General features: G+C 39.6%; 1 protein-coding gene and 1 long non-coding RNA gene across 14 annotated transcripts; one reads left to right on the plus strand and one right to left on the minus strand.

Moving 5' to 3' along the window:
* Positions 1-103: 103 nt before the first annotated feature.
* On the minus strand, positions 104-24,707 carry NEK3 (NIMA related kinase 3). 13 transcript variants are annotated; one of them, XM_067713108.1, is made up of 18 exons: positions 24,602-24,622; positions 23,930-24,013; positions 22,058-22,227; positions 20,483-20,576; positions 20,034-20,131; positions 18,735-18,818; positions 17,863-17,930; positions 17,684-17,770; positions 15,598-15,652; positions 9,527-9,727; positions 8,911-8,983; positions 7,113-7,159; positions 4,497-4,599; positions 3,515-3,631; positions 3,376-3,414; positions 3,120-3,254; positions 1,318-1,444; positions 104-667 (listed from the first exon to the last, which is right to left on the minus strand). In XM_067713108.1, exons 3-18 carry the CDS (start codon positions 22,172-22,174, stop codon positions 586-588), a joined length of 1,527 nt encoding a protein of 508 aa, XP_067569209.1. In that variant the 5' UTR covers positions 22,175-22,227; positions 23,930-24,013; positions 24,602-24,622; the 3' UTR covers positions 104-585. The 13 variants fall into 13 exon arrangements, 12 of the variants coding, with proteins under 12 accessions (XP_067569209.1, XP_067569208.1, XP_067569207.1 ...); XM_067713107.1 differs by lacking the exon at positions 24,602-24,622 and adding an exon at positions 24,550-24,589; XM_067713106.1 differs by lacking the exon at positions 23,930-24,013 and having other exon boundaries at positions 24,602-24,707.
* LOC137211000 (uncharacterized) lies at positions 24,671-27,968 on the plus strand. The gene is made up of 3 exons (XR_010936846.1): positions 24,671-24,806; positions 27,249-27,471; positions 27,844-27,968. It is a non-coding gene; the product is annotated as an uncharacterized lncRNA (long non-coding RNA).
* The last annotated feature ends 3 nt before the right edge of the window (positions 27,969-27,971 follow it).

Genomic DNA, 27,971 nt, shown 5'->3' on the forward strand with positions numbered 1-27,971 from the left:
ATTTCTGTGTCTTCTAAGGGGATCTAGCTAATGTATAATGCGATCACTGAAGATGATAGATCACTACCCAGAAATAGGCCTTACTGAAAAATCACACACATTATTATGTTATAATTAAATATATTTAGGTCCTCAAACCTTTAGGAGATATAAAAAGAGCTACATAGAATAAGCATAAATCATAACAATGGAAATAATAACATTAAGGGCTGCTGTGATGGTCTAAGGTCAGCATCCCTATGAGGTAAGCATTGTTACCCTCATTTTGTAGTTGAGGAAATTCGGGCTCAAAGAGGTTAATTTCTCACAGTCACACAAGCAATAGGCGGTAGCATTCAATTTCCGTTCTGACCGCAAAGCCCAAACCTCATACCCATTCTGCTGTGCCTTCTCCTCTGAATTCAAAAACTCATAAGAGTTCTAGATTTTTTATACCTTATACTAACCAGGAATAATTTTAAATATTCAGTTTCCCTCTCTTCACTCTGTTTCTAAAGGAAAATACACATCCTGTGAGTTAAGTATTATCCAAATATCAATTCCTCATGTTAAACGTCTCCTCAGTGTGACTAATTTCCTTGGGTGTTATCCATCAGACACTCCTTGCCAGCCAGCTCGCTGTCTCAGTTCTGATACCCAGTCAGAGTTGTCATCTTCCTCAAAGTCCCTGTGAAAAAACAATCTGGATATTAAGCCTCCATTTAAGGAGTACAGTTAATATTTGTCGATGGGTTCAAAGCAGTACACCACCGTAACAATACCGACATTTTTGAAAACTAAGCTCCATAAGGCAACTGAACAGAGGGAAAAAAATGGTTAGCCTTCCAAAGGATCACTCCTTTCAATGTTTCTACAACTTTTTCAATATAAAAATCTGGTATATTAAAAAATAAGTCCAAGCTAAATGATTATAAACACATGGCTCAGTCAGGAATTCTGTGATAATACCATAACACATTACCCATGCCAGACAAAAGACCAAGATATAAGTATTCATTAATGATGTAAAGTAACATAACCAGCTCCTGCTAAACCAGAAATGATTAAAGTACAATTTTTTTTTTTTTTTTGCGGTACGCGGGCCTCTCACTGTCGTGGCCTCTCCCGTTGCGGGGCACAGGCTCCGGACACGCAGGCTCAGTGGCCCATGGCTCACGGGCCCAGCCGCTCCGCGGCACATGGGATCTTCCCAGACCGGGGCACGAACCTGTGTCCCCGGCATCAGCAGGCAGACTCTCAACCACTGCGCCACCAGGGAAGCCCTAAAGTACAATTTAAATGACATGCACGCACACGCTATCTGGGTATATCACTTACGTATCCTCCTCATCCAGTCCAGGTTCAAGTCTCTCTGGATCCAAAATAACAGAATCATGACTTCCATCAACATCATCTGATGCTTCTGTTTCCTCATACAGGGGGCCTTTCAAGAACCCTTCTGCACCTTCAGAGGAATATTAACAGAAATTATGCCAAGTTAAGCAGTTTTTACTTATTTCGTTCATGTTGCATTAAATTCCTCCAAAGGCTTGTGGGCTAATTGAGGGCAACGCCATGCTCTGTATTTTTCTGTAGTGTCTCCCTGCATTACTCAGCATGATTCTGGCATAAAACAGGCCCAGTAAGCACCAGTATGGGTATTAAATTTTTAAACAGCACTTTCTTCAAAACTCAGAAAATTATAATTAAAACCTCAAATATATGAACCCATATTTAAAGCATTAAAAGTTGTCTTTGGACAGCTAGGTAACAGTTCATTTTTTCTCCTTTGAGCTCTCCCCTCCCCCTAAGTTTTCCCAATGGAGGGGAATAAAATTAGAGAATTAAGACCAAATGCATGCTTTTAAATTTTTTTCCAGATAGTAACTACTTTCAGATTTTTGCTTACAAAACGATAACCTAACATGAAAATGTGGGTTCAATCTTTATAAAAATCCTTTCACAATAGAGCTATGATATATATATATTTTTTTTATGATATATTTTTAAAATAGTGACTTTCCTGAAATGACAACATCTTCATCAATGGACCAGAAACAAAATCCAGGATCTATAATTGCTAAAACAAAAGTCATAATCATTAACCTTCCTTAACACCTGCCTCCCAATGTACCCACCTCTCCTAAGGACACATAACTGTCTGCACACAGCTCTATCAGACACGTGGTACATAGCTCTACAATGCTCTGCTTGTGTGTTGGTCTCCCAAATAACCAACTCTTTCAAGGAAGGAACTATGTTTTATTCTTTTTTTTAAATCTTAACCTAGTACATGTTAGGCACTCAATAAATACCGATCAAATCAACAAATACACTAAATCTGCTACAATACATACAGTCAAGGCTTGCCACACCACGGCATAATTTATCTCTCCTTGGCATAATTTATCTTAGATCTTAAACCAAGCAAGACGGCTTTAGTAATTGAATTATCAAAATTAAACACACGTGCACTCACACATATGCACCCTTATTTCAGTCCTTTGGCCCAGATTCCAAGTATAGTATCTTAAAAATTTATGTTGTATAATTTTAGTGAAAATGTCTGTAGAAATGATAAAAAAAGTCAAATCCTAATTGTTCTTTTTTTTGTGTGTGTTCTACTCAATATAACAGAATCCAAGTACAGAGCCAAAGAAACCTTGAAGTTCCTCAGCGTTTACTAGGATAAAGTCTGAGCTACAGAGTCCCTAAAGCAGGGGTGTATTTGCACGGTAAAAATGGGCCACACTTCAAAGTGATCACATGATTATTAAAAAAATAAGCAAACAAATGGGCAAACAGAAGGAATGAAGCTCTACGGGAAATTTTAATTATGGCTTCAGACTGGCTAGAAAAGATTCAAGAAAACCTAAAACTACAATGCTATTAAATATTTCATAACTTTAAGATCAAAGGGTTTCTGGGAGGAGGGAACAGGGAGTTATTATCTAATGGATACAGTTTCCACTTTGGAAGATGGAATGTGGTGATGACTGCACAATGTGAATGTACTTAATGCTCCTGAACTGTACACTTAAAAATGGTTAAAATGATAAGTTTTATGTTATGTATATTTTACCACAATTTTTTCAAAACAATCAAAGGGTTTCCACAGTTATGTAACAGACATGAATCACCTGGTCTATATATTGTATATGTTTGAAATGCCAAGCTGAGGTCAGCATGCTTAAGAATGTTCAACAAGGTCTCAGGAGTCTCTTTGAGCCACTGCTTACGGGTATTATTTTCACTGTACTTTATTACAGAACCACCTAGTTGGGAAAAGATAAAAAATTAGTCCCAAATAAAAAAGATTTTCAGCATATATCTTCAGATCATATTTCAAGCAAAGCTAATTATATTTAACTCTCTACCCAGATCTATTTCACTTGCCTGTATGAGCAGCGCTCTGATGTGTGATAACCAAATATCCTTCACAGAGTGACATTAAAAAAAAAAGAAAAAACTCTGGCTCATTAAACACCTATTAGACAACGTTCCATAATAAAATAATAGAATTCAATCTACTAACCTCTATCGTCCTCTGCCGTTAAACTGGAGGTGAGTAAGGATGCATTTTCCAAAGCTGTAAGAGCTGTACTGGATACATTTTTCTCCCACTGTCGCCTGAGAGGACCTGGTGAACTGGCTTTTAAAGTGTAAAGAAGAACTGCTGAGCTTATTCTTTTATTTATTCATCTATATGCACACAAGTATCTCTCTAAAAGAAAAGTATTTCCTTTCTCTTTCAAACTCAGATCTAACAACACTCTTTCAAGTCTAAGTAGTAAAGGGAATGAAAAAGAAATCCAGATGAAAAGGTAAAGCTAATCATTAAAGTGAATTTTAAAAAATGCTATGTATAGGGGCTTCCCTGGTGGCTCCATGGTTAGGAATCCGCCTGCCAGTGCAGGGGACACGGGTTCGAGCCCTGGTCCAGGAAGATCCAACATGCCACCGAGCGGCTAGGCCCGTGAGCCACAGCTACTGAGCCTGCGCTCTAGAGCACACGAGCCACAACTACTGAGCCCGCGTGCCTAGAGCCCGTGCTCTGCAACAGGAGAGGCCACAACAATGAGAAGCCCGCGCACCACAATGAAGAGTGGCCCCCGCTTGCCACAACTAGAGAAAGCCCGCGTGCAGCAACCAAGACCCAACGTAGCCAAAAATAAATAAATAAATTTATTTTTTTAAAATGCTATGTATATACTCACACATTACACAATGTACAAGAATTAAAGGCCCAAGAGGACTTAGGTAGACACTGTGTGCCAGGTTTTTTATGGTGGAGAGCACAACAAATACTATTTTTTCTGAAGCCTCTTATTAATAAACATGATTTTCTCTTTTTTTATAGGTAAATAAATTATTCCTGTAACACTACTGGATAAGCAAACACAAATCTGCCTATCTACTTGCTTATGAAGCCTACGACCTAGTAAGGTGGAAACTGGTATTCCTTGTATATTCCCCAGTTCTCCACTTATACAATGATTAGAATTTGAATAACTTACCTATCTCTTCTCTGTTTACTCTCCTCAGTGCACTTTCAACCGAATTTTTATTAATGCTTTCTAAGTCAGTGTGGCTACACTTTCCACCTGGTTCTTCCCTTTGCTTTAAAAGAAATTAAAAATAAAGATTAAGTAATGCTTGAATTGCTGCAAAAAAATGTAAACAAGTAGGCAAAGACAGCTATTTTAACTTTAAATATAGATGGATTAAACATCAATAACCACAGAGCCCCATCCATGTAAATTAAGTCATATAATCATATATATGTGTATATTAAAAACCATATATATGAACAGACATATGTATAAATATATGTATATTAATAGTCATATACCTTAATAGCCATTAATATCAGTCACTGCAAATGTGAAAAGGATATATAAAAATGACAGAGATATTTGAGAGGTCTTTATAGAGGAAATGAGCAATGAAAAATTTCTGGGCTTTTCATGCTGGAAATATCAAAATGAAATATTTTATAAAGTTACCATACAGACGGTCCTCGAATTATGATGGTTCAACTTATGATTTTTCGACTTAATGATGGTGTGAAAGTGATACACATTCAGCAGAAACTGTATTTCAAATTTTGAATGTTGCTCTTTTTCCCAGGCTAGTGATATGCCGCATGATACCCTCTCGTGATGCTATGTAGTGGCAGAGAGCCAAAGCTCCCACTTAGCCACGTGATCACAAGAGTAAACAGCCGATACACTTACAACTATTCTGTACGCAGGCAACCACTGATTTTCACTTTGAATTCAGTACTGAATACACTATATGAGATATTCAACACTTTATTATAAAATAAGCTCTGTGTTAGATGATTTGCCCAACTGGAGGCTAATGGAAATGTTCTGAGCACATGTAAGGTGGTCTGGGCTAAGCTAGGATGTTTGGTAGGTTAGGTGCATTAAATGCATTTTCAACTGGGGGGATGGGATTTCTATGTCTTGACTGTGGTGCTGGATATATGACTGTATAAAATTACCAAAATTCATCAAACTGCATGCTAAAAATGAGTAAATCTTACTACATATAAATTAGGCCTCAATAAAGCTGGAAATAAACAGATATTACTAACAGATATTACTATGCAAAGAAAAAAGTACAGGGGCAGAATATATTCCATTTGTAGTAACATAATGGGGAATGGTGTTATTTATTTACAACCTAAGGTTCATTCAAAAAATTTACAAGTTTAATTACTAGTACATTCCATAAACAGAATCATTTGTTGTTACTACATCTTTTCCTTTGGGAGTTAAAAGGTTGATTAAAATGATGAAGAAAGAGAAAAATTATCAATAGGACACCAGTTACTGGGTTGGGTGTGGCAAAACTGGGAAGTGGATTTGCTGTTACTATTTATGACTTAACTGTCGCTATCATGTAAAAGGGCACAGCTGCCTGGAGCCAAATGAGACAAACAGGACCTTGAATTCCAGGCTGAAAAATGTCCACTCAATTCGTGGGCTTAATGGGGAGGCACTAAAAGTTTTTGAACAGAAAAATGTCGAGATCAAAATAGTGATCTACATATTATTTAGCCATAAAAAGGAAGGAAATTCTGATACAGGCTATACCATGGATGAACCTTGAAAATATTAAGCTAAGCAGAAGAAGCCAGACACAAAGGGACAAATATTGTGTGATTCCACTTACTTGAAATATCTAGAATAGGCAAATTCATAGAGACAGAAAGCAGAATAGAGGTTACCAGGGGCTGAGGTGGAAGGGAGGGTGGGGAGGAATGGGTAGTTATTGTTTAAGGGTTTCTGTTTGGGGTGATGAAAAATTACATTGTGAATGTAATTAATGCCATTAAATTCTTACAATTCAGCTTAAAAATTGCTGAAGTGATAAATTGTATGTTATATATATATATAGTACCACACACACAAATCCAACCAAGAGCCAGGCTAAAACAAGACTTTCATGCCTATAAGCAGGGCTAAGTTCGCTCACATCTTGTCATCCATAATTAGAAATGAAAAAACAAATAAATGTGTAAGGCCAACTGGCCCGAGGCAGGGGAACACAATCAGATTCACAGGTTGCATCAGACCGAAATTCTCCGGACCACCCAGTTCCAGAACCTGCCCTGGAGACATTCCGGACCACCCAGTTCCAGGAACTGACCTGGGGACTTTGAACCCAGTCCAGCCTTCCCGCCTTTCGAGGGGCGGGACTAAGGGTCCCCCAGGATACCCGAAAAGACCACCAAATAAGGAATACCCTGCGCCCTCCCAGATTCACCACACCCCTTTCCCTTCTTCCCCTATAAAATCTTGCCCAACCCTTGCCCGGGTGCGACTTCTCTGGCCCCTTTCTCTCGGACCAGTGAACCTCACCCGGGAGCGCTCCCTAATAAAGCTCACTTGAAGCTTTCCTCTGTTTCGCGGTGCCGTTTGTTAAGATCCGACCTTACAAAATGCTGATCTAAAGTGGCTCGGCTGGCAGTACAAAGAACAGCCGCCAGTTACTTCACAGGCCCAAAGATGAAAAACTCCTGAACCCAGGGACCAGGCAACAGTCTTCCATATATCTCCCAGCACCTAAAGATGCCAGGTACCCAGTAGACAATTTTAGACATTTAACTTTAAAGCACTTACCACTGTGCTTGCTTCATTTTCCAAAGCTATCCTGATTCTGCTGGCGTCTGCTCAAAGAGAAAAGAGAAGGTAGAGAGAAAACACATAAAGGCTTCTAATATGATTTGCACAAAGCTTGAGTGACAAAGACAAATGAAGTTTTTAAAGTCAAAGAACCAAAGCACTAGCCCATACAGTGATATCAAGCTTTAATTGCCTAATAATACACCTCAGTTTTTAAAGAGATTATTTCTGCTGTTTTATTCTAATGTTAACATCTGCAAGTTAAGACATCTCTATTCACTTATGCCAACCCATTTAGGCACCAGGAGGTAAGACGCTCTGTATACTCGGAAGGTCATTATCACCTTTAACATAAGCTTGCTACCCAGTCTGCTTTTCCTGACAGCTATTACAGTAGGTGGAATAGGTATCCCTCTCAAGAAATCAGCTACTTATTCCCTGATGAGGGCCCAGCAGCAGTCACGGAGGCAGGATGGCTCCTGCCTCATTTTCGGCTGCCAGAGCCTGGCGTCCGTGTTCCTCATTCATTCAGCATTTTAAACAATTGCTACTGAGCATCTATGATGACGGCACTGAGGATACAACAGTGAGCAAATGAGACACGGTCCCTGCCCTCACACAGCTTTCATTGTTCTGGTCTCACTGGCTACAGACTAGATGGAGATACCACCAGACACGTGCTCCCCATCTGGTGGCTCCTCCGCACTAGCTTACTCCTCTTTTTTTTAGAAATTGTAAAACTACACTTTCCTATCTTGAAACTACACTGTCTTGAAACTGTTCTTAGACTGCTTTTGTTGCTGCTGCTCAGCATTTTAAAACGAATTTCCCACTACCCTGGGATGTGAACAGAAGCTACGAAACAGTACATAAAATAAAATCAACACTAAAACTGCTGAAGCAAAGGTAACTGACTACCTCTTAAGTAACGGAAAAAAAATGCTGAATTGTAAGACTGAAGGGTTTATACCACTAAAAGGGTTTACATTCTTACAAAAGTAACATTTAAAATTTAACTTCAAGAAAACAGTATAGTTTAGAAATGTTTCTTTTGAAACTAACATGACATTGTAAATCAACTATACTTCAATAAAAAAGAAATTTAAAAAAATAGAAATGTTTCTTTTGTAGTATATAACACTAAGAGAACAGGCACTAAATAACGGAGGTTTTACAACATCTCCCTACAGTGGATGACCTACACGTCTTAATTCTCTCTTATCCTGGTCATTGTTGGATTTCTTCAGATGAAAGATGTGTCATTGATGACAAATGAAAAGCAACAAAAAGAGCTTTGAAAAAATTGAGATAACAACTTCCAAAGACACAATAAATTCCATTTGAAATTTGCTCAGGATTGACTACAGATGTATGGAAATTTTGTGCACCTATTATGTGGACAGGTCCAACTTTTAAAAAGACTCCATTTAAAAAATTTTGTTTATAAGATGGTCCTTAGGGATACAATTTCCTATATTATATTTTCATGGTTAGATTCCTAGGTAAGACCACAGAATCCTTCTACCTGATCCATAACAAACTAGAGTAAATATGGTTCTAAAAATGAAACAGAACAATCTTTACATCTCTAAAATCTCCAAACTATGTTCTTTTTGATCCCTGGAAAGCTAAATGTATAAGATTCAGTATAGAATTATGCCTGAAGGAATAAGAAGCAAATTTTGATTTGAGGAGTATCTGGAAATCATCTCTAATAACTTGAAAATTGTATTTTTCCTTTTTGTTATACTGTATTTTAAAAGAACACAAAAAATAAGCTTTTCAAAATTCTTACCCTTTTTTCTTGGTGTACTAGGCATAGATTTTTTGGTTTCTTCTAATACCTGTTCACCATATTCTGTGATGATCTGAAAGTTTAAAGCAGAGAATTTAAAGATGTGAAAGATGCTTTTCTTTAGATACTGCCATAACATCATTTAATTATCAAGGTTCTTCCCCACAGCAATAAAGTTGAAAAGTAGAAATGCCATTTAAAAGATCCATGTAGGGATTTCCCTGGTGGTCCAGTGGTTAAGACTCTGTGCTTCTACTGCAGGGGGCAAGGGTTCGATCCCTGGTCAGGGAACTAAGATCCCACATGCCTCAAGGCACAGCCAGAAAAATTAATAAATAATAAATAATAAATAAATAAAAGATCCACGTAATTTAAACAAACAGACATTTATATACGTCCAAAAAGATCTGGAAGGATAATGCAAACAATATCCATGATTATATTTGGGGAATAGCATCGTGGAAAGAAGAGGAGGGAAAGGACGTTTCAACTTTTTACTTTTTTTATATACGTCTGCATTATTTGAATTTTTACAGGCATGTATAACATGTAATTGTGTTTAGAAGATAACAAACACTGGGAAAACTGTTCACAGTCAATCTCACATGTACCATACCTCTGGGGGTAAGCACTTCTGGATGAGCCGAGCTAAAGGGCCTCTGGAGAGAAGAGTTGTAGCTGAAGGGCGATATGAGGGATTCTTTTTAAACATCTGCTTGATCAGATGCTGAAGCTCATAGGAATAATGGGATGGCAGTGGGCTCATGGACCCCTGACAGATTTTGAGGATAAGACTTTTCCAACTATTTGCCTGAAACTGAAAAGCAAAACTGAACTGTAAAAGCAGATACAAGGAAAGAGAACAGAAATAAGTAAATACCAGCTGAACTGAATTTATATGAATTATTTTAATTTTAGAAATTCTTCTCCCTAGAGGTGTTTTTAAGTTGCTGTTCTCTGATCTTTTTTTTTTTTTTACTAATCACACTTTTTTTCTTTGTATTTCAAAAAAATTATTTTATTGAAGTACAGTTGATTTACACTGTGTTAATTTCTGCTGTATAGCAAAATGATTCAGTTATACATCTATATACATTCTTTTTCATATTCTTTTCCATTATGGTTTAATCACAGGATATTGAATATAGTTCCCTGTGCTATACAGTAGGACCTTGTTGTTTATCCAAACAGTTTGCATCTGCTAGTCCCAAACTCCCACCCCACCTCCCAACCGGTACTATTCTAAAAATCTTATGGTTGTTCAGGAGAAAGGTAAACATAAATAGTAAAAGATGTTCCCATCTGGAGGAAGTCTTACCATCAGTGCCTGTTTTGGGTACTTTATTACTCAAATCAACGTTTTCACAGATACACATTTTTAATATATTTTAAAAATCAAAGTAATACATACATATGGCTTTTTAAAAAGTCAGATGATGTTAAGGCTTATAATAAATGTAATGTTTCTTTGCTTCTCTCCTCCTCAAAAATCCCCAGGCCTGGGCTTCCCTGGTGGCGCAGTGGTTGAGAGTCTGCCTGCCAATGCAGGGAACACGGGTTCGAGCCCTGGTCTGGGAAGATCCCACATGCCGCGGAGCGGCTGGGCCCGTGAGCCACAACTACTGAGCCTGCACATCTGGAGCTTGTGCTCCACAACAAGAGAGGCCGCGACAGTGAGAGGCCCGTGCACCGCGATGAAGAGTGGCCCCCGCTCATCGCAACTAGAGAAAGCCCACGCACAGAAACGAAGACCCAACACAGCCAAAAATAAATAAAATTTAAAAAATAAAAAAAAAATTAAACATCCCCAGGCCTGCTCCCTGACAAAATGCACTTTAGACTTTTCCTATTTTAAACTCCTGCTGCAAAATCCTTTTTACCTTCCATGTCATCAAAGTAGTTATCACCGTTTGACAAGTAATAGAGTGGGATATAAAATGTCATACCAGAATAACATTTAAAGTTTTCATTGTATAATAAACATACTGCGGGGGCTTCCCTGGTGGCGCAGTGGTTAAGAATCCACCTGCCAATGCAGGGGACACGGGTTCGAGCCCTGGTCCTGGAAGATCCCACATGCCGCGGAGCAACTAGGCTGGTGTGCCACAACTACTGAGCCTGTGCTCTAGAGCCCACAAGCCACAACTACGGAAGCCCGCGTGCCTACAGCCCGTGCTCTGCAACGGGAGAAGCCACCGCAATGAGAAGCCCACGCACCGCAATGAAGAGTAGCCCCTGCTCGCTACAACTAGAGAAGGCCCGCGCGCAGCAATGAGGACGCAATGCAGCCAAAAGTAAATAAATTTATAAAAAATAAAAAAATAAACACACTGCAATTAACATTAGGTGCCAGCCTCAGTAATACTTAATATAAGAACATGATGGCATTCTGCCTTGGAGGTACATTACCCTATTAATACATACAAGTGAAGATATGAAAAAGGAAAAGTCAACATGTAATAAAGGAAAAAAACATATAACAAAAGAAAAATTCAGGTAATGAAAAATAAGACTGAATCTGCTTTGCCTCAGGCTTTTTTTTTACTTATACCAGATGTAGTTTATTGATATAATCAATAGGATTATGAAACTTCCCCTATAACAACCAGAATTTAAATTTACATTAAGAGGTTTGATAATCAAACAACAGTGAAGCTATGTTAATATATTGTCACAGAAAAATTATCCATGACATTTGTTAAAAATGATAAGGCAGATTTTATTCAGGACCATTGTAACAGATATAGGCTCCACTGCGATAGAATTTTGCAGAGGGTTAGAGAGATTGAGCTTAAAGGCAAACACAGCATGGGCAAGTGGGAATTTATACCTAATGAACAGGGTAGATATCACCAGATGGAAAATTACTAACAGGAAACATCCAGGCAAAAGGGAGACTCTGGCAGAAACTAACACACCATTGCAAAGCAATTACACTCCAACAAAGATGTTAAAAAAAAAAGAATAGCACTCCACACACACACACACACAAAAAGGGGGGGACTCTGGCTAAACCAATCTAACAGGATTCTTGCTGAAGGCAGACCAGAGGGGTCAGACGTCAGCTGGGGAACTGTGGAGGATGAGGAACCTGATCAGATATCAAGGGCAATCGGACATTGGGGGTGGAGGGTTCTTGATAAAACTGGACTTTGCAAGGGAATGCACACAATGGTCTAGGAGAAGATTCAGAAGCCAGATGAAAATTTGGCTAAGCAAAGAATTCTTTTCAACTTGAGCCATTTTAAAACAATTACTCATTTACTATTAATTACTGTTTGCTAAAAACAACACAAACCGAAGATCATGTATGTACACTTGAAAACATGAAGCTAAGGGGGTGATGCAAGCTAATGTGGTGGACAACAGACCTAAATTTTTATCCATATGTCTGAACTGAAAATGTTGTTTATTTGATACTCCCTTAAAACAACTTACATTATTATTTTTTTGAAAAAGTTAAAAGGTTGCTTTGATTATAAACACACAAATATACACAGTTCTAGAGAAGCAGACTATAGTTAAAATTTACACTGAAGTGAGACATGTTTGCCATATATCTACCAGATGTCTGAATTGGGGCACACTTCTTGACTTCTCAAAGTGTCTCCATCTGCAATTAGGGGTAATAATCTTATTCCCAAATGCCTCAGGCTTTCTAACCATTATATTGAATTTCAGCGTTTCCTAAAGGTTTGAGAACTACTTTTGGCTTTTTATTATTATTTTTTTTTTTTTGCAGTACGCGGGCCTCTCACTGTTGAGGCCTCTCCCGTTGCGGAGCACAGGCTCCGGACGCGCAGGCTCAGCGGCCATGGCTCACGGGCCCAGCCACTCTGCGGCATGTGGGATCTTCCCAGACCGGGGAACGAACCCGCGTCCCCTGTGTCGGCAGGCGGACTCTCAACCACTGCGCCACCAGGGAAGCCCTACTTTTGCCTTTTTAGAGCAGACAGTGCCAAATATAAATATTCAGGGCACTGTACTCCTTACTACTTATTCTTGCTAGAAAAAATAAGAACATGTATATGAATGTTAATGAAAAGGACAAAATTAGGGAAAAAAAGAATATAATCCTAATTAAGATACTGAAATTTAAAAAATAATTTTATTTGTACACAACAGTGGTTCTCCACTTGGGCTACACATTACAATCACCTATTTTAAAACCACTAACGTCCCAGGAACTAACACAGTGTTGTAGTCAATTATACTTCAAAAACAAACAAACTCATAGAAAAAGAGATCAGATTTGTAGTTACCAGAGGCGGGGGGTGGGGGAAAGAGGAATTGGATGAAGGTGGTCAAAAGGTACAAACTTCCAGTTTTAAGATAAATAAATGCTAGGGATGTAACGTACAACACAGTGAACATGATGAACACTGCTGTAGGTTCCATGTGAAAGCTGTTAGGAGAGTACACCCTAAGAGTCCTCATCACAAAGAGAAAGTATTTTTTCTTTTTCTTTTGTTTTGTATCCATATGAGATGATGGCTGCTCACTAAACTTATTATGATAATCATTTCACGGTGCACCTAAGTCAAATCACCACACTGTACACCTTCAATGCATACACTGCTATATGCCAATTATATCTCCGTAAAACTGGAAAGAAAAAAAAATTTTTTTTAATGCCCCCAAATGAATACAAATTCAATGTAAAAGCAAAAACAAAATACACTAATGTCTAGGATACCCGAGATTTTAATTCAATTAGTCTGGCCTGGGCCTAGGCATCAGCATTTTTTCCAAGTTTCTCACATTGTTCTAATTATGCAGCTGGTATTATAAGCCACTTATATACAAGGAAGCTGACCTCTCAGTAACAGTGCACACCTTGTGGAGAAAAGGGAACCCTCTTCCACTGTTGGTGGGAATGTAAATTGATACAGCCACTATGGAGAACAGTATGGAGGTTCCTTAAAAAACTACAAATAGAACTACCATACAACCCAGCAATCCCACTACTGGGCATATACCCTGAGAAAACCATAATTCAAAAAGAGTCATGTACCACAATGTTCACTGCAGCTCTATTTACAATAGCCAGGACATGGAAGCAACCTAAGTGTCCATCGACAGATGAATGGATAAAGAAAATGTGGCACATATATACAATGGAATATTACTCAGCCATAAAAAGAAAAGAAATTGAGTTATTTGTAGTGAGGTGGATGGACTTAGAGTCTGTCATACAGAGTGAAGTAAGTCAGAAAGAGAAAAACAAATACCGTATGCTAACACATATATATGGAATCTTAAAAAAAAAAAATGGTCATGAAGAACCTAGGGGCAAGACAGGAATAAAGACACAGACTCACTACAGAATGGACTTGAGGATATGGGGAGGGGGAAGGGTGAGCTGTGACAAAGCGAGAGAGAGGCATGGACATATATGCACTACCAAACGTAAGGTAGATAGCTAGTGGGAAGCAGCCGCATAGCACAGGGAGATCACCTCGGTGCTTCGTGACCACCCAGAGGGGTGGGATAGGGAGGGTGGGAGGGAGGGAGACACAAGAGGGAAGAGATATGGGGACATAGGTATATGTATAACTGACTCACTTTGTTATAAAGCAGAAACTAACACACCATTGTAAAGCAATTATACTCCAATAAAGATGTTTAAAAAAAAAAAAGTGCAAACCTTCCGTTTGAGTTACTTTCATCTAGTGGTGAAGAAGGAAAGAAGGATGTTCTTAATTACTCACTCTCATGAGCTCTACATGTTCTCAAGCACCTCTGTGAAAATGCTTGCTAGAGCCAGGTTCAAATCTGTGCCCAAAGAACAGAATTTATTTCTATGCAAAGCTAACACTTAATAGGGATCAGCACTAATTATTAATTCTGTGCAATAAACAACTGCAAACAAGCAGGGCAAGTGAGTTAACTTCTTTTTATGTTAAATTATTTTTAAAATATCTTTAAAAAATATATAATATAGAGCAAAGTCTATTTTCTCATGATATTTCAGTTAGAGAAGAAACTGGAAGAAGTGAAATCTAACTGATAACAAGGAAAGTACAAACATGGTGCAGCCACTCTGGAAAACTGTTGGGCAGTTCTGCAAAAAGCCAAACATGCAGTTACCATGTGACCCAGCGATTCCATTCCTCTGTGTATACCCCAAAAATTGAAAACAGGGATTCTAATAGATACTTGTACACCCGTGTTCACAGCAGCATTATTCACAATAACCAAAAGGTGGAAACAACCCAAATGTCCAGCAACAGATGAATGGATAAACAAAATGTGGTATAAACATAGAATGGAATATTATTAAGTCATAAAAAAGGAATGAAATTCAGACATATGCTACAACATGGATGAACGTTGAAAACATTATGCTATGTGAAATAAGCCAGACACAAAAGGAAAAATATGGTATAATTTTACTTATACCAAATAACTAGAATATGCAAATTCACAAAGATAGAAAGGGAGGGAGGGAGGGAAGGAAGGAGGGAGGCAAGCTAAATATAGTACTATAAATACTGAATCATGGACATTTCCTGTTAGTATATACTACAAAAGTAGCTCAAAGCAAAGATGACAGCAACTGGAAACATGAAAATCTTACAATGAGCTCATCCTAAGGAAGCAAACCACCAACTGAAATGGCAATTACTCAGGACCTAGCCCGATACCACCAGAGGCTGCCTTTCCCATTTTGCACGCCATACTTACTGGATGCTTAAGGGTACAGAGTTCATAGAGAATGCATCCCAAGGACCAGATGTCACTGGAAGCATAAAGAAGCAATGCAACGATGAGTGGGTTATGAGTTATCATATGAAAATATGTATATGTTGTAATACAAAAAATAAAAAATTACTCTACCTTTAATAAGAACAGACATTGCAGGTACTTCTTAGCTACTGAAATAAAATATACAGCAATTTTGGTCTAACACTTAGATACTTACTAACAGTAATGTTCACAATAAAACTGACTGCTCCCCAGCCCCTGCCCCTCCAAACCTGGGTTGTTCGGGTATCAGTTCAGTAGTATCAGTACTTGGTGCAAGAGGAATATCCATGGACTCAGATTATCATAGTTGGCAGAAGGGCTTTAGAAGTCATGCAGTGCAGCTTCCACCCAGACTGCCTGTACCACACCTGGCCATTGGTCACACATCCTGATGGACAGCTCTCTGTGCCCCCAGTGGCTGGCTCTAAGGGACAGCCTTCTTATTCTTCCACAAAAGAGCTCTTCAAAGCTCAGCAAAGGGTTCTATAGTTTGCCCTATACGCCCACCCTTCTTCAAACTAAGCACCTCCACTTTCCTCCAGAGTTCTCACCACCTAGTTGTCATCCCCCGGACTTTTTCTAGATATTCTTTTCATTTTAACTAAGGTTTTTTTTTTTATCAACTATTTCCCCCAACTTTTAAATTTCTAAAGTTTGAAACCTACAGGAAAGTTGTAAATGCCCACACGCTCCTTCCTAGGTTTCTCAGCCATTAGCATTTGCCACGTTTGCCTGCTTTTCCTCTCTTGCTTCTAGATCTGAACCTCTTGAAAGAAAGGCTGCAGACATCAAACACTTCACCCCTAAACACATCAACATGTATCTCCTATGAGCAAGGACACTCTCCCTCATGAACACAACGCCATTATCACATCCAGGAAATTTAACCTTAATTCAATACTATTATCTAATATTTTGTCCAAACTCAGATTTCCCCAGTTGTCCCAGGAAGTCCCTTCATAGCTGTTTTGTCTCCAATTCAGTCAGTTTTACTCTTAAAGGAGTCTATTTATTATGGATTATCATATCCTTTTCAGAAAACAACTTGGCAGATGGTAACAAGAACCTGTGGATGTTTCTCTTTCTAGGAATTCATGCCAAGAATGTGATAGACAACAACGACATATTTATGCACAAAAGGCATATTAATCACAGTACTGTTTAGGATACTGAAAATTGGAAATATATCATAAGGCCAATAACAGAGGAATGTGAAATAAATTTTGGAAGACCCATGTATTAAAATATTATGCAACCATTAACAATAATTATGCAGAGTTTTAATATGGGATAAAGTGAATATGATATAAAGTGAAAAAAGCAGGATACTAAATTGTATATAGAGTATATAAACAAAGTTTAGGGGAAAAAGAGAATGGATGGGGGAAAAAACCCAAAATGTTATCAGTAGTTGTGTAAAAGTGGGTGATCACCATTTCCTTTCTTGTATATCTCTACATTTCCAATCCTTCCCCTGCCCACCCACTCCATCAATGGGCACATATTACTTATATTCAGAAAAAAATTATGCTTTAAATCATAAGGACTTCATACTACCTTCTGATAATCAATGAACCTATCAGTCAAGTGCTTATTATCTAGTCCTGTAAATGTCAACTCAATGACATAATCCAGTGGCTCCCAAATTTTGCCGCACATGGGACTCACTTAGTGATCCTGGAAAATTACTGATGCCTGCTGCCCACCCCCAGACATTTGGATTTAACCGATATGGCTACAACCTGCGCTTTGGGATTTTAAAAGTCGGGAGCAGCAAAGTTTGAGAAGTAGTAATATAATGCATACTGTTCCCAGAAATGACTAACCTTTCTTTCAGCATTTACATGTAGCTCCTCTCAGCTCTGATTAAAACAGTGGGAAAATTATGACTTTCATCTAGAGGCCTAGGAATTTAAATTCTACACTGCTTTCACATATACATTTTTAAAAACCAAACTTCACCTGTAGGCTACAATGCCTGTACCAAACTGTCAGCCCTGTACCAACTACATATATCACTTACCTTTTATTGTTATAAGGCATGTTCTCCCAAATTTCCGGGGGCACATAATAAGGTGTTCCCACATACGTACAAGCAAATGCCATGGGACTAAAACCAGAAAGAGGCACAGAACGATTACAGAGCGTTTCTCAATGATGATGCTTCGACTACTGTCACTACTACAGAAGAGACATACATACCTGGAGAGAAGACGGGCAGATCCAAAATCACCCAATTTTACTTTTCCCTTTTGGGTGAGGAAGATATTCTGCATTGAAAAAGAAGAGCTCAGATTACATCTACCCTCATTCAAATATTAGGCAGAGATATATGTGGAACCTAGAAAAATGGTACAGATGAACCGGTTTGCAGGGCAGAAATAGAGACACAGATGTAGAGAACAAACGTATGGACACCAAGAGGGGAAAGTGGCGGGGTGGGGGTGGGATGAATTGGGAGATTGGGATTGACATGTGTACACTGATATGTATAAAACAGATAACAAATAAGAACCTGCTGTATAAAAAATGAATAAATAAACAAACAAACAAATATAAGGCAGAGAGCGCCGGCAGAAGCTGTCTTTCAAAGGCTGCTGATGATGGAGATCAAGGGTAGAAATGCTGACAGCCGAGTCCTCGAATGGAACATAAAAAGACAAGATACCCTCTGGACAGCTGCACTTCCCTGCTTGGGAATTCAGGATGACTGATTAGAAATCTAACAGGCAAGCTTCAGATTGTATCGGCAGACCCTGCTCAACTGACCGGAGAACCTGTGTCCCGGTAACTCCAGGTGGCAGGCCCTGGTCTCAACCGTTTTCCATCTGAGAACATGTGGTCTTAGGAAACAGTCACTAAGAGAGCTGGAACATATTACCATACACTACTAAAGAGATTTACTGACCTGTTCTCAAGTAGTACCTTATTTGGCTAGCATAAATATCAATATTACATTGAGAAATATTTCTGAACTAGATAAAAATGCCCCAGAAGGAAAGAATAACACAGAAAAAACATGGAACGAAATAGTTTTCGATTTTTTTTTTTAGGACCAAAATGTTTCCACTTACCTTGGACTTGATATCTCTGTGTAACACACGTTTCTTGTGAATGTGATTTACTCCAAGGCACATTTGTGTAAACCAATTAAGTATCTGTAAGGAAAAAAGCATGCAAATCTGCAAGAATGCAATAACGGGTTCATGGCAACCCCAAATCCCAAAGAATCATCTTCAGGCCCTGGCTGACCTGAGTTTTATATAATATAAGTACAGAAGTCCTGAAAATTACATAGTTCAACTAAGATTCAGTGTTGCCTGGAGAAATTCAGAAAAGCTGTGAATCAATCCCATATGTGTCATCGTCTTATGTATGATCTAAATAGCAATTTATTTATGTACTTTTTTGGCCATGCCACGTGGCTTGTGGGATCTTAGTTCCCCCAGGGATTGAATCCGGGCCCTTGGCAGTGAAAGCGCGGAGTCCGAACCACTAGACTGCCAGGGAATTCCCAACGATTTATTTTAATAAAAATCCCACTATGGTTTTCTTGTATTTAACCAAATAAAAATATTTTTTAAATATACAATAAAAGTAGTTTGCCATTTAGAAATGAATATGCTATAACTTTTTATAGTGTAATCATTACATCAGATTTTCATTCACTTTTTCAGAATATTCATATGTTAACATTAAAAGATTTCATTATATTACCAACAATCCTTTGAAGCCAGGCTGACATGCTACAATGGAACCCATATTCTTAACAATACAACTTCTAGATGAAAAATATTTATACTAATATACTCTCAAAACATGTTATATACCATGTATCAAACTAAGCCCCAGTAAAGCTGTTTATTGAAGTATTTTCCTTAGTCAACTCATTCCGATAATATTTAATACACAACTTTCCATTAAAAAGGCAGTAAGTATTTTAAGAGACTATGCTAAACTGTAGAAGGAAAAAGACTAAGAATAGGTGCTCCTGAAAACCAGAAATGCAGGCTTCATTCTTCAGATGATCTAGAAATACAAAAGAAATCCATCTGCCTTCTAAAATTTCAATACAAAAAATAAAAATTTTAAATGTCTAGTAGAAAGTATGATAAATAATACAATTTTGAAATTCTTCTAAACATGGAAGTGTTATTCCTTGATATTTTATAAACTTATATCTATTTTACTCCCTAAAAACATCTCAGGCAGCCACATCTCACTAAGCAGCATCATGGATACAGAAATGAGTCATTTCTAACTAGTGTGTCACGTAATCACAGACAGCAATGCTTCTATTTTAACACATACAAATTTTATGAGAAAAGTTGCTTCCAAACCTTGAGGGAAACTTATGTAAGTCGGTCTCTTACCATATCTTCAGGAAACAACTTCCCTTTCTGATGTTTAATCTTCTGCATCAGGTCCCCTCCATCACAATACTCCATCACAATATACAGATGTCCTTCAGCTAAAACAAATGTAAGACTCTTTAAGAAAGGCCCAGGGACTTCCCTGGTGGTCCAGTGGTTAAGAATCCTCCTTCCAATGCAGGGGACGGGGGTTTGATCCCTGGTCGGGGAACTAAGATCCCACATGCCGCAGGGCAACTAAGCCTGCGTGCCACAACTAGAGAGAAGCCCACACACCGCGAGGAAGAGCCCACGTGCCGTAATGAAAGATCCTGCATGGCTTAACAAAGATCCCGACAGCCACAACTAAGACCCGACACAGCCAAATAAATTTAAAAAAACAAAAACAAAGCCTCAGTGGCCATGAATCAAATTCAGAAATGCATGTATTGGGGGAAATTCATATTTACCTTCAAATGATTCCTTAAAGGCAACAATATTGGGGTGTTTCATTTTGGCTAACAGAACAGCCTCCCTCCTAGAATTCTGTGTGTCAGAGAAAAACTAGAAGGAAGTTTAAATAAGCGTAAATGTAATACTTCATAATAAAACTGATAGTAAAATGATATTATAGTAGTTTGTAAGGTATTTCAATGCTAGACACAATTTCATAGCACTGTACTCTGACCAATTGAGTTTATCAAACTCCACGAGAAAACATGTGCAGATTTCTCAACTATGGCTATATGCATGCTTAAGCTGACCTCTTATATCTTTACAAGTATAGAATGTAAACTACTCTTATCATCAGCCTAAGTATAACCTGACTTGGAGAGCCAGTATGCCATCAACAATAGTAGCTCCTTAAAGAAAAACTAGGGCTTTCATGTTTTTACTGTCTGCATCACTTTATCAGCCCACTGGTTCAGATGAAAAATATATATACTCGTGTATTACAGCAGCATGGATGGGCAAAGACCATATGCAAAATAAGTTTCCAAAACTGTTTATCCCCTAACTTACTCTATGAGGATAAAATCCTGAATGACTTATAATTAAGAAACTGCAACTGATTATGTACTAGCCCAAGGGGGCTCAGACCAGCAGCATCACCACCGGCTGGGAACTTGTTAAAAATGCAAATTCACAGGCTCACCAGGAACTACACAACCAGAAACTCAGGGGTTAAGGCTCAGCAATCTGGTTTAACAAGCTCTCCAGGTGATTCTGATGCCCACTAAACGAGGTCAAGATTGCAGTGGGAAAAAAAATACTCTGAGAATTTTATTAAAATGTATTTTTTTTTTAGTTGATCAAAACATTATTAGGCAGCCTCCATGGTATGGCTTCTTTCACCTGACAACTATGTTACATCGTGACAAATACAGTTTGACCTTGAACAAGGTTAGAGGCATTGACTGCACGGGGTTGAAATTCCAAGTACAACTCATAGCTGGCCCTCCATGTATGGAGGAAGCCCTCCATTTCCTCGGTTCTGCACCCACAGATTCAACCAACTTCAGATCGCACGGCACTGTAGTATTTACTATTGAAAAAATCTACGTGGACCCACAGCAGTCAAACCTGTGTTGTTCAAGGGTCAACTGTACAGATAAATTGGCACTTTCCTCATCTTACAGGGAAATAAAACCTATACGCTAATCCACAGAATAGGTTCCCTGATACCAAAGGTCAGCATTTTAGGTCTCAGCTCTTCACTGTATGTTGATGTTCCTTTTTTCATTAATATGGCACCCGAGTTGCATTTGGGCAGCTTCCCTACACCCTTAAGTATGCAAAATTGGAAATTATTACAAATTATTCACATTGAGATAAACAGCAATCACCACCCAAACCTTGATTATTTTTGTTAATTACAATATCCTAAGAACCACCTAAGATATATCAAGACCTTGTAAAGCTAATGAATAAACCCATTAAATCTTTTGCACAAAGGAGCAATTCCATGTTAAATTTCAAGAACTTGTTTTCCTATACAAATTACATGTACACTTTCAACATGAGCTAATTGCTTTAGCAGTGACCTTGGGAAGCCTTATTTCTTTCATGGCAAACATCTGATTACTGCTCTCCTGCTGAACCAAAAGGGCTCTGCCAAAGGAGCCCTCCCCAATCACTCTCAGGACTGTGTAACTGTCCATGCTGGGCACCGCACAGGGGCTCCACTCCCGCAGTCACCACCGGCTCTCCCAACCTAGATTCAAAAACAGAAACAACGGAGAATTACTGCAACGCAGAAACAGAGACACAGACGTAGAGAACAAACATATGGACACCAAGGGGGGAAGGGGGAGGTGGGATGAATTGGGAGATTGGGATTGACATATATTACACTACTATGTATAAAATAAATAACTAATGAGAACATGCTGTATAGCACAGGGAACTCTACTTAGTGCTCTGTGTGACTTAAATGGGAAGAAAATCCAAAAAAAGAGGGGATATATGTATACATATAGTTGATTCACTTTGCTGTACAGCAGAAACTAACACAACACTGCAAAGCAACTATACCCCAATTAAAAAAAAAAAAAAAGATTCGCCCACAAAAAAAAAACCTGAGAATTAAATTTACTTTCAAAAGGCAGAATTAATTCAAAGTAGCTCTAATCACCATGATAGGATGACTTATTCCTTTATTCATTCAACAGGTGGACACAGAGCATGCGTGCCAGGTTTTATAATCCTGAACAAATCTCTCAACATTCAGCCCCAGCCATCATGCACACTCCAAAGCAGATGGGACCGCAGGCCTCAACAAATGCAGGGTGGCGAGTCTTACAGGGAGGGTCATGCTGGTCCTCGGCAGAGGTATCCTGGGGAGTTAGGAAGATGATATTTAGGCTGAAGCCTGAAGGATAAATGGAAGATATCTAGGCAAAGAGGAGGGACATGATGGAGGCAGAGGGAATCGCATAGTTAAGAGCAAAAGAGATTGTTTCAGGTCAAGGACTTGAAAGAGGACTGTAAGGCTAGTAAGGCAGACTGGGCCTTGTCTCAAGGTCACTGTAAGCAAAGTTCAGGTTGCTGGATTTTATCCTGGGGTAATTCACAGGCTGTCTCTGAAGGGTTTTAACCAAGAGAGCAAATTTACAGCTTAGAAAAATTGCTCATGCTGGCTGCAGAGCAAGGGACCAGACAGGGGAAAGGGGAGAAGGGCCGGAGCAGGACTCCTACCACAGAAAAGGCAGGAAAATGATGACACAATGGAATAGGGGGGTGGCAAGGGGGATGAAGACAACGGGAAGGAACATGTAGAAAGAACTGGCAAGATTTTTGGTTACAGATTTATGGGGGACAAGTAGGGAGAAGGGAACAAGGTAGACTGAGGTTTCTGGTGTATATTGGGCAAATACTGATACCTTTCCCTGAGAAAAAGGAAAGGCATGGCGGTTGTGTGCCTGGTGTTTTGGGTTTGATTTTTCTGGCGGTGACAGTGGGGTGGGTGGGGAAAGGCGTGGGGAAGGGAGACATGTGCTCCTTTGGGGACATGCTGAGTTGGAGGTGCCTGGGAGGAAGAAGACATGTTAAGCAGAGTCCTTGAACTTCAGTCTCCCTTTTATATTTCCTGGATGAAGCAGCTCGCTGGATCTCTTAATACATCAGAAAGAATGAATATAAAGTTCCTAACACTTTACCTGGTACATAGGGGCCCTGAATAAACGGCAGCTATTATTATTATTAAACCTTAGAAAGGTGATGCTTTTTTTTTTCATTACAGAAAAAACACTGGAATGAGTTTGATTTTCACAAAACTTACTTGTAGTGTTTTATTTTCATAAAAATCACACCACAAAGATTTATGAGGTCCAGAGAGCATGGCGGGTAAAGCAAAAATTACAAACCAAAACCTACAGTTCTAGCGACCATTTGCACTCCTGTTTACCTAGACTCACCAGGAAACTCTAGAATTTCTCCATGTAACCAAATCAGATGCATGGTCTTCAGAAACAATTCTTTTCAAGGACAGTAAGGTCTTCCTGGATATGACGTGAAAGAAAAAAGTTCTTTGACGCTATTCTAACTGACCCCTGGCATGACACGATTTGACAAGAAGACCTAGTTTTCCCATATTTTTATTCTTTTTTACTTCGGGTATTTATTCTGTGAGCGGACAGTAAGTGATAAGCAAGAACAACCACTGACTTTTCTTAGCTGAAAATCACATTTGGTCCTTTCCGTCCACGTTTTCCCCTGTTACTCATTACACACCTAAGCTCATTAAAAAACCTGTATATGCTCTGAATATGACAAAAGCGTCGCTTCGCAGGCCTATTCCGATCAAAGGCTAATAAAGTGATGTGCAAATATAAATGTAGTATGCAGCTTAGAAAGTGAGCGCGGTGACCGCACCTCGGGGGAGATCCCATCCTCACTCCCGGAAAAGCCGCTCCGCCTCGCATCCCTGCCCGCGTTACCCACGCGACCCCCAGGCCCGGGTCCGCAAGCGCCGGAGCGCTGGTCCCGCTCGCCCCCACCCCGCGTGGGCGCCGGCGGCCCAGTGTCCAGCGCCTACCCGTCCCCGCCCTCGTTCCCGCGGAGGGTGCCTGCCCGGCCGGCCGCGTCACCTGCTTCCCAGAGATCCTGAGCCGGGCGCGTTTCCGGGGGGCGGGTCGGCGGGTCTTCTCTCGGATTGCCGGCGACGGAAGCTTCCGGGTCGAGCGGGAGGCGCTAGGGGTAGCCGGGCCTACGAAGGGCGCGTTATCAAAGTGTTGTTCCACGTCGCTCCAGAACAATGCCAATAATATTGAGGGAAAGTATCCTTCGCGGAACGTAAGTTCTGTCACCAGTTTAAGCTAACAGCCCATGTAGATAAGTTTCATGGGTACAGCGTTCAGCTTACCAATTGTGTGAACTTTGACAAGTGTGGAGGGCAGATTAATGGTCCCCCAAAGATGGCCACACCTATGCATTATTATAGATAACATATACAAGTTACAAGGGGCTAAGCACTCTTTTTTTTTTTTTTTTTTTTTTTTTTGCGATACGCAGGCCTCTCACTGTTGTGGCCTCTCCCGTTGCGGAGCACAGGCTCCGGATGCGCAGGCTCAGCGGCCATGGCTCACGGGCCCAGCCGCTCCGCGGCATGTGGGATCTTCCCGGACCGGGGCACGAACCCGTGTCCCCTGCATCAGCAGGCGGACTCTCAACCACTGCGCCACCAGGGAAGCCCCTAAGCACTCTTTTAAGTGAGCTTAGCATGTAAAGTGCATAGAATAGGACTAAAGTGTTAGCTATTAACTCATTTAATCTTCAAAACAACCCTAAAGGTAGGTACAATTATTATCCCTGAGGCACAGAGAGGTTAAGTTCTTTGCCTTAGGTCCCACAGCTAATAAGTGGTAGAAGTAGAATTAGAACCCAGGCAGTTTGGCTCCAGAGTCGGACCCTTAACCACTACGCTGCAATAATGTCAGAGACACTGCAGTGGTAAACAGTCTGAAAAGCTGGCCCAATTACAAGGTCTGAAGAGAGCCTATCGGATTTAGCAACAGAAGGTCATGGGTAACCTTGAAGAAAGTATATCAGTGATGTGATGTGGGAGAATCCAGATTGCAGTAGCTGAGGGGAGATGCTCAGAAGAATCAAGGAGTTCAGGATATTTTCAAGACACTTAGCCTTGAAGAGAAGGAGAAAGGGTGATAACCATGGGTAGAGGGAAGCACAAGATTATTTATGAGAGTATTTTATTAATGGGGAAATTGTAGCTATATGTTGAGGGATAATAAACCAGTGGAAGGAAAGAGAGGCTGAAAGTGCTAGCGGGAGGGGGGCCAGGAAGGTCTAGTTGATCCAAGTAATGTGTTTTTATTTTTTATTTTATTTTATTTTTTGGCTGTAGCTTGCAGGATCTTAGTTTCCCGGACCAGGATTTGAACCTGGGCCCTCTGCAGTGAAAGCGCAGAGTCCTAACCACTGGACCGCCAGGGAATTCTCCAGGAAGGTCTAGCTGAGATGAAAGGATGGTGGCTTTTAGAGCCCAGGAAGAGAATTAGCCTTAGACTAGATGAGGAACAGACAGATTTGCTTCTGAGACCAGAAGAGGAAATACAGATGTGGATGGATGTAGATAATATTAAAGAAGGAGAAGGAATCTTGAAAGCCTCAATTTTCTCTGTGAAATAGAAAATTAAGTCATGTATAGCATATGGAAATCTTGAAGAGAAAGTTTTTTTTTTTAATCGAGATTTTTATATTATTTATTAGTTCTATACAGTAAAATTCTGAGTAGTGAAGTTTTGATTGTTGTTTTCAGAATACCAGAAGAAGCTTATATGGGCAAAGGTGATCAAGCAGCTCAGAGGTGATTCTAATGCATAATTGTGTAGTCATCTCTAGGAGTAAGAAATTTGGATTAATCCAAAATTGGGATTATGTAGATAACAGAAGTACACTAGGACAAGGGAGTTAAGGGTGCTGATATAAGGATGATTGACGTGACACACCTCGGTGTCTAGACCGAATATCCCTGTGAAGGAAGTGAAGTCTAGAAGGGCACCATCCATTATGTAGGTACTAGACACGTGTGGCTACTGAGCACATGAAAACTGGCTGCTGGTGCAAACAGAAATGTGCTGTAAATGTAAAATACACACAGAATTTCAAATAAAATCAGGAGGTGATGGCTGGCCGAAGAGCCCTCCCCACTTGCTGGGAACAGGGCAAGGATCCTTGCCAGCCCATTTTACTCAGCATTCTACTGGGGATTCGAACAGCTCAATAAGACAATAGAAAGAAATAAAAGGCATAAATATTAGAATGAAAGAAATAATATTGTCATTGTTCACAAATAAGATTATATCTGTGAAATCTACAAACCTTAGAGTTAATGAATTTGGCAAGATTACTAGATGAAAGATTAATGCTCAAAATTTAATTGCATTCATTTATCTATTTGAAAAAAGTAAAATACCAAAAAAAAAGAGTAAACTATCCCATTAATCATTTTGTATATTGATTACCGCTGACTTGATTTTTTATTTTTTTGGCCACGCTGCTCAGCTTGCAGGGTCTTAGTTCCCCAACCAAGGATCAAACCCGCACCCTTGGCAGTGAAAGTGCGGAGTCCTAACCACTGGATCGCCAGGGAATTCTGAACTCATGTTTTTGAATAAAACATTATGAACTTGAATTGTACCACTTTCTTTTAACTTTTTAAAAATACTAGAATATTTTAAGTTACGTATGTAACTTGCAATATATTTCTATTTCTAGTGCTGGCCTAGAGGGTCTCGATGATGAGCTAGAGGTCTGAATGAAGTCAAAGAACCACCATGGAGGGAGCAAGGGAGACAGCTGGTGGGAGAGGAGTTGTGAAGAAAACAGGACCGTAGTCTCAAGATTTCAGAGGTGGCCGCAGTTCTTTGCAAGCCAAAGTCCGTGTTGCCGCCTAGGAATCAGTTGCTGAAGTGCGGGGCACAGTTCATTGGAATGAGAGGTGAGGTCATCAGATGGCATTAACAGGGAGACAGGAGCGGGTAATCTAGTTCAGGGTTTCTCCCCTCAGCCCTGTTGACAGTTTGGGCTGGATAATTCTTTGTTATGGGGGTGAGGGTGTGGCTGCTTGCCTTGTGCTTTGTAGGTTGTTTAGCGGTTATCTCTGGCCTCTGCCCACCAGATGCCAGCAGTACCCCCTGACCTCGGTTGTAACAAACTGTCTCCAGATATTGAAAATGTCCCAGGATGGGAGGTGGGAGTGGAGTGGCGAGAAATGGCACAGAATAGCCCCTGATTGAGAAACACCAATCTAGTTGGATGCTCTGAACCTCAAAAGAAGGTGGAAAAGTAATGGTCTTTTTTTTTCTTCCAGTTTTATTGAGATATAATTGACATACAGCACAGTTTAAGGTGTACAGCATCATGATTTGACTTACATACCTTATGAAGTAATGACCACAATAAGTTTAGTGAATGTCCATCATCTCATACAGATGCAAA

Source organism: Pseudorca crassidens, chromosome 18, assembly GCF_039906515.1.
Source record: "Pseudorca crassidens isolate mPseCra1 chromosome 18, mPseCra1.hap1, whole genome shotgun sequence".
NCBI classification, from domain to species: domain Eukaryota; kingdom Metazoa; phylum Chordata; class Mammalia; order Artiodactyla; family Delphinidae; genus Pseudorca; species Pseudorca crassidens.

Coding starts and splice junctions, on each gene's coding strand:
- NEK3 (XM_067713106.1), bottom strand. CDS start 22,174: ATGGACAGTTACACAGTCCTGAGAGTGATTGGGGAGGGCTCCTTTGGC. Junction 17,931..18,734: donor ACAGAGATATCAAGTCCAAG/GTAAGTGGAAAC, acceptor TTTTCAATGCAG/AATATCTTCCTCACCCAAAA. Junction 15,653..17,683: donor ATGCCTTATAACAATAAAAG/GTAAGTGATATA, acceptor TTATGCTTCCAG/TGACATCTGGTCCTTGGGAT.